This window comes from Echinops telfairi, unplaced genomic scaffold (assembly GCF_000313985.2).
Source record: "Echinops telfairi isolate 266 unplaced genomic scaffold, ASM31398v2 ScPeMD7_7469;HRSCAF=8507_0, whole genome shotgun sequence".
NCBI lineage: Eukaryota > Metazoa > Chordata > Mammalia > Afrosoricida > Tenrecidae > Echinops > Echinops telfairi.
Window position 1 is genome coordinate 94,436,059 of NW_022111372.1, and position 7,527 is coordinate 94,443,585.

Sequence of the window (7,527 nt, forward strand, 5' to 3'; positions counted from 1 at the left end):
AAAAATTAATTTATTTTTACAAATTTTTATTATTTGTAAAAATAAATTAATTTATTTCTGAAGGAAATATTGTGATTTGCTTAAATATTTAGACATTCTCACTCCTGGATGAAGAAAGAATGGAGTCTTGGGGTACCTTTGAAGGACAGGAGCCTCAGTCATCTCTGAGGCCTTTCTGGAATTCCGGGAGTCCTTCCTTCCTTCCAGACTGCCTGAGATTTCTCTGGGCCTGTCTGAGGGCAGCAGGCGGTCAGGACAGCTTTGGCACTACAGGGTGGGCAACACAGGTCAGAGCCCATAAGACGGGGAGTGTGGTCATGTGAATGAGTGGTGGCACTGCGAGAGGAAGGGGGAGCCTGGGATGATGATAGGCTGGACCACAAGGAAGATTCTTGGGTAATGGGGGAAAGCCAGCAGGCAGGTTGCCAGCACTTTGACACTGGACAAGAGATGATTGTAGAAGAAGAGACTTCTTTTTTAACCACTTCCTGAGAGGTTTCTAGTCTCTGGGCACCAGGGTAACTGGATTATATACACTATCTATTAGTTCAGCCTTATAACAACACTGCGAGGAATTCAATGAATATGTCTTTTCTGCAGCAGAGGCTCAGAGAGGTTGAGACTTTCCCAAAGTTACAGGCCTAGTAACTGGCATGTCTACAGCTTGAAAGTAGACCTAATTTGATTCAAAGTCCATGTTATAATCTAAGACAGCAGTAAGGAGACCCCAGAGCCCGAGCAGCAGGTATAGGGGCTCTTCCAGGATTGGTGGATAGTTGGGGCATAGTGAACAGGAGAAGAGAAGGAGCTAGACTATATTTAATCGACCATTTTTGAAGATGTAAGAGATGATAGACATAGTTCTTGCCTTCAGAAGTGTGTATTCTATTTGACCAGATGTGTGATGCATGTGAGGAGGTATCCCATAGACTGGGCTACTATGATACAAATCTAAAGGAGTGAAAAATATGGAAGTCTGGATATAGCTGTAAAGATGTAACATGTATCGGCATTTAAGGAGCCCTGGTGGCCTATTGGTTACACTTTGGGCCGCTATCTGCAAGGGTCAGTTTGAAGAAAGATGGGCTTTCTGTCCCCATTAACAGCTACAGTCCTGGAAACCCTCAGAAGCAGTTGTAGCTTGTCCTATAAGGTCACTGTGAGTCGGCATCACTCGATGGCAGGGAGTTTGGTTTTGAGATCAGAATTTTAACACGTATATGTACATGTTCATTTGTGGCAATTATGCAACAAATACACGATTAAAAAAATTGTTAGTGACAGGGAAATTCTCATGATATATTACAAATAGACACAACGTATGTTACAATATTGGACAGTATGACCTCAATTATGTTTTAAAATTTATTTTAAACTGATAAGAAATACACTAATTGACTGGGAATAAGAATTCTTGATATTTTAAGTGTGACAAGCAAGTTTCTGAACCATTTATTTAGGTGAATCAGATTTTTGAAAAGACAAAGGAATCAGTGCTTGTTGTCTGACTACACCAAAAATGAAAAATGTTTAAAAAGATGCACATGAAGTGTTAATGGCTTAGTGAATTAGGTACAAACAAATGGAAGATTAAGGGAAATTTGTACATTAAAACCACATGAGAGACATCACCCCCCGCAAAATATAAAATACCTAAATTTGGATACATATGCAAATAAATTAACTGTATGAGTTTGTGACTGTGGGAATAAGAGAGAGAATTACCTGGCCAAATACGAGCACAAACTGGAAATTTGATGAAACAAGGGAATATTTGTTTATTAATATTTCAGTGCTTATGTTTCTAAAAAAGAGAATCCTCTTAAAGAAGTGACGATTATATCATGTTTCAGATTTGCTTCAAAATAATCCAAGAGGGACGAAGGTGGAAATATAAATTAGTGCATTACTTGTCATTGAATAATGGGGTCACTGAAGTACATCATATCCTTTTCTCTACTTTGTATATATTTGAAATTTTCCATCTCAAAGAAAATGTTAGTGGCGTCCTCCCAGGGTTGGAGATTCTGAGTGATTTTTCTTTTTAAAATAGTCCCTCTACATCTTACATTTCTATAATGGAGACATGTTATTTTATCAGCAAGAGAAAGATCACGTGGCTATTTGTTTGTTTGTTGTTTGTTCCTTGAATGGCTGCCCAAATTGAGAGAGAGCGGAGAGTGTCTCAAAGGAGGGAGCACGGAAGGGCCCTGGAGCTGGGGAAGGGTTGTGGTACCATGAAATGAGGGCGAGGTGGTAGCTTGGGAAGCCAAATGGAGACTCCCTTGTCTTTTCAGAGGCTGAGAACAGCTGCAGGCTGAGGCCTGGGGTGGGGGGAACTGGCTCTCGCCTGGGCTCAGAGCTTAGGGCAACAGCTGTTGGGATCAGAAGCCAAAAGAATAACCTGGAGCGGAATGGTGGGAAGAGGAAAAACACCTGGCAGGGATAGACTTGAGGATGCTTCAGAATTGGTCCTGATGGTTGTCTAGGCAGTGTGACTCAGTGCTTGCTTGAACTTGAACCAGGTTTGCTGAAGAACACAATACTTAGCCCTGCTCTGAACCTGATGTGCCCAACCAGACTGGGCTGAACAGCACTGGGCAGATGAAGAGGAGAGAGTAGGCTGGAGAAGCAGGGGTGAATTTATCCCCTTATGCCTATTTACTCATCCTACTGACAGTAAAGGGAAAAACTCCCTGTCATTCTGTTGATTCCAAGATTGGTGAGCATTCCAGCGCCTGGAATGCTCTTCCTCTTTGGCTCACCTTGTTCATCCTGACTCACCCTCCAGCTCTCAGTACATTCCCTTCCCTCCTGGTTACCCTGTCTGTTCCCTAACTAGTTCAAATACCTAGTACATGTTCTCACCATTAGGTACCATTCTTTGAAGCACTCTTGTGATTATCTGATTAATATTTGTGTTCTTTGATGCATCGAAAACTACTTGAGGGCAGGGGACATTTTTGTTATGTATTCTGTACGCCTGTTAGCTGTCTGTTACATTGATAGCTGTAGGGAAGTTGCTGCACTGGGCCCCTGACATGTTACTTGATCTTGGACACTCTGAGACTACACTAGATTGTCTAGCCTATCTCCTTTGAGGTAACTGAGCAATAGTTCCTGAGCCTTTTTCTCCATCTCTTCAAGTATGACCACATGGATGCCAGCTCATTAAGCCTCTCATTGGAGAAAAAAGGCACTGGAGCCAGAGGGTACATGAGAGGCTTCAGATTTATCAGTGATTTTTGCTTTACAGCCAGTGTATGGCCTGGGCTGGGGCTGGGTAAAGGGAAGACAAGTTCCCCCACTTTTCTTATTGTCTTTCAGGTCACACTTAAATTGCACCTCCCCCAAGAAGGCTTCCCTGGACCTTCTCTTCTCTACTTGAATGAATTAAACTCACACTACCCTCTTTCTTAGCGTTTATTGTGATTTGTAACTCAAAAAACAAACAAGCAAAGCCCACCAAACTCACTTCCAACAGGCCAATGTTGGCTCATAGAACTCACTAGAACGGCTCCTGTTTCCAAGACTGCAGCTCTTTACAGGTGTAGCAAGCCTTGTCTTTCTCCTGAGGAGCTGGCTGGTGGTTTCTGACTATTGACCTTGTGGTTAGCAGGCCAATGCACAACCACTACACCACCAGGGAGGGCTCCTGGGCATTTAAAAATTGTGCCGAGTTGGCTCAGGGAAGCCCATGAGTTCAGGGATTGAGGTGTTGTTTCTTAAAGCCCAGTGTCTAGCATAGAACCTGGCTGATTGTAGATGCTTAATAAATGGTTGTTGAGTGAATGAGTACAGATATGAATGGCTTTATAGATAATCTATGGATGTCTGGGAAGGTGAGCAGGGTGACTTCATAGGTAACCTATGGATGTCTGGGAAGGTGAGCAGGGGAAGAGGGGAAAGCTGAGGTAAAGGGGGGTGCAGGCAAAGACAGTCAAGCCCTCTTGTTTCATGCCTTCTAGGGGCTTTCTAGGAAGTGTTTTGTTATCCTGATATGAACAATAGAACTAACTGTGCATGCCCAAGAGTCTCCAGTGTGTACCAAGGACTCCCTGTTCTTGGGGCACTAAGGGCTTGGTTGTTGGAGGGGAGGGACCAAAGAAGACACTCAGAAGTTCAGCATCTGAGGAAATGTGGACCAACCAGCCAAGGAGGAGGAAGGGGAAGATAGTCCAAACCCCTGGCCCGCCTCTTTCCTGGAACTCCTAGGAGTCCCCCAGGCTCCGGACTGCTCACTGGGAGGCCTGGCCAGAAGCCCACCCCATTCCCATCAAACCAAGAGAAGGTCTTTCCAGCTAAAGCTTCCCTCCCCCCAGGGGGTTCTGTCTCAGCAGGAACTCATATTGGATTGAAATGAGCAGCTGGGGCAGCCAGGAAGGGAGGCTGTGAGGCTGTGCGGCAGTAATCAAAGGCTCAGTGTGAGGGGCCAGAGGAGGGAGAGAGCATGCGGGCACTTGTGTATGCTGTCTGTCCCACAAATACAAAGAAATGAGAGGCAGCGATGGGGGCAGAGAGTGAAAGACAGGAAGGGAGAGACAGAGAAACAGAAGGAGATTCAAGGGCAGGGAAAGACAGAGAGAGATGCACGTAGAAAAAGACACTGAGAGATGAAAGCTGAGAACGGAGAGAAAAGCAGCAGTAGCGAAATGAAGAAGTCAAGAGGCTAGAAGTGGGAGAACACAGGCTATGGATGCGAGAAAAAGAACTAAGTTAGAGAGGCTGAGCGAGAAGAGGGGAAGCAGAGACTGAGACGAAGGAAGACTCACATTCATTCATCCGGTCCACATTTACTGAGCACCTGAGCCACCCAGGTGCTGTGAATGGCACGCTCAGTGCAGGCAGACACAAGCGGTAGGAATGGAGATGGAGCCATAAGCAAAGACACTGAGATAGAGACCAAGAGAGGGAGAGGCAACCATGCCGAGTGAGATAGAGACCCAGGAAGAATGCAAGGACACGGAGACAAAAGGCCTGCAGACAGGGAGGGCAGGACTCTTGGGGTCCAGTGGGCAATGGGAGAGAGAGAGAGAGAGATCCCTTCTCAGCTCCGCCTCCAGTTTTGCTGTCTCCAAGTTCCCCACAGCTGCCCCCTCCCCCTCCCTTCTGCCTCCCCTCTTCTTTCCAGCCTCTGGCAGCCCCCTCCAGCTCCTCTGCCTGAGCCCAAGTCAGGATGGAGCAGGATGGAGCCCTGAAGAGACCGGCCTGGGTAACCAAGGAGATTAAAAGAGTCCCTTCTCCACCGGAGGCCAGCTTAAAATCACACCTGGATCCCACCAAGCTCCCAGGAGATACGCAAATATGTGTGTAGGAAGCGGGGGATAAGTGTGTCATTCCAGTTTCCAAAATGGGTAGGTTCTTCTTCCTTCAGAGGTCTGTATCCCAGCCCCCAATACACCAAGCCCTCCCTGATATCTTGAGCTGAGAGGCAGCCATTTGTAGCAAATGCAGAGCCCTCCCCCACCCCATCTCCTCCCACTTCATCACTGAGAAAATGCCGCAGAGAAGAGGGTGGGCCGGAGAATCAGTCACCTACCCGCTGGTGCCGGGTCTCTGGGCCTGCGAGAAACGCCAGTCCGTGTTGGGAGGAGCTTGCTGTGGAGAAAACAGAAGGAAAAGAGCTGAGTACCCATGAGGAGTCACAATGTCACCCACCGGAGTCCCTGGAGATGGGCCAGGAGGGAAGGAGAGAGTGGGGCACTGAGAAGCTGCAAGAGGAGGACATAAGTGGGTGTGGGGTCGGGGGGCAGACACATCTCTAAAGATAAAATACACCCTGGGGCTCAGAGGCCTGAGGTACTGAAGACAAAGGGATATAATGGCATTTCATCTGACCACAGTGAGCAAGCCCTGATTAACGGTCCCTTTCTCCCTGCACCCCCCATCTAGAACATTTGAGTAGAGATTCAAGAGTGTGTGGGCGGGGGGTTGCAGAGAAGCTCCCCCCCACCCCAAAATGACAGAAGACTCTTTGAGGGGAGAACTCCAACCCTAGGATGAATTTGTTCAGCTCCTCAGCTGGGAACAAGGCACCCTCTGCAGCCAAATGGTTGCTGCTCTGGGTAACCCTTTTGGTGCCAGGCTGTGCAGTAACACGCTCAGAGGGCCATCCCCTCCAGGCCCTTGACCCTTAAGGATCCCTTCCCACAGCTACAAACATTAATTTAGGAGTCCTGCCAGACTGAGTCTTTGCAGGGCATCCAAGCCCCAGGACACCTCTCACCCACAGAACTCGGTGCCAGACAATGGCCTTTGACTAAGGACCAGAGAACAAGGCTGCTCTGTCTGGGACAGAGAAAACGGTTGGGCTGAAGCCCAGCGGAGATCAAGCTCCCACAGACTCTACGCAGAGCCAAGGCAGTCTCCAGGGCTCCCAAGGGGCTGATCCTAAGCTATGTTCCACCTGGCTAAAGGCATGGGGCTCCGTGGCCAGCCACTCTCCCCTCTCCCCCATCCAGTGCTGCTGTCTTTCCAGAGGGTGTGTTCTTCCACCACACACTCTCCGGGAGGAGCACTCCTAGAGTCCAGGAGGAGCATCTCACTAGTTCTGGGATGTGTTGGTAATTAATTCTCACACTTAACTCCCAAGGAGCAGTGGAGGGAAACGTGAGCCTCCCTGATGACACCAGGGAGAAGACAGGCCCAGGGCCGCCAAATGGATCACCCTAAGGCTTACAGGTTACCATGATGGGGGCAGAACCCAGAGGCTCAGAGGCCACCACTCAAGGGCTATTGCGGATGACCAGCCCTCAGCCACACTGTATTCTTAGACACAGCAAAAGTGACGTAGAGATGCAAGGATCATGAGTGAGTCGGGGAGAAGAGCTGGGCAAAACTCACAACCTCCCGAAGGATGGCAGGTCCAATTTTATTCAGTGAGGGCTGTTCTGAGGAGTCTCAGAAGGGGCCCACAAGAGAAAGAACCCATCCTGGCCTCATCCTAATAGACTTGAGTCTGTCCCTCCTGTCGTTCAGTTTTACAAGTTCCAAGTGCCAAGTTATTCTGGAGTTGACTCTTTCTCAGTCACTCTTTCAACTCGAGCCAGTCACTCGGGCTCTGTGAAACGGAGTTATGGGGATACTAATCCCTGTTCAACCACATGCCTGGGAAGAGCCCGAGGAGCTGTGGTTCTCCAAGATGTGTAGTGAGGTGTCTCTCAACCAGCTAACTGAATCACCTGATTTACTCAGGGAGTACAGATATCCCGAAGCTCTCCGGGTCGTGGCAACGTATGCCCCACGTCCAGGGCCCTCCCTGCCCGCCACCTTGTAGAGGCTGTGACTTTCCATCCGCCAGAGGAAGAAGGACGTTTGGGCTCTCTCTTTGCTCACCGCCCAAACCGCCGAATACTTGGTGGTCACGACGGAGCCAACAGCCTATGGGTGCGTCCACAGCCTGGACGGGGTGCGTCCACAGCCTGGACGGCCCGACCCCCACTTCTCGTGGGAAGAAGAGTGCCGCTGGTGCCTCGAGGGTGCCCAGTGCCAAAAGAGGCTTTCCCACTCGCCCCAGGCCCGGCCCCG

The 7,527-nt window shown here is 48.6% G+C and overlaps 1 protein-coding gene across 1 annotated transcript in view; it reads right to left on the bottom strand.

Annotated features, from left to right (window-relative positions):
* The window catches only part of PCDHGC5 (protocadherin gamma subfamily C, 5), a 26,221-nt gene that overhangs the window by 15,586 nt on the left and 3,108 nt on the right, over positions 1-7,527 (bottom strand). Inside the window, exon 2 of the mRNA XM_045284727.1 lies at positions 5,540-5,598. Within this exon, the coding sequence (XP_045140662.1) occupies positions 5,540-5,598 (59 nt within the window). The remainder of the gene's footprint in view (positions 1-5,539; positions 5,599-7,527) is intronic.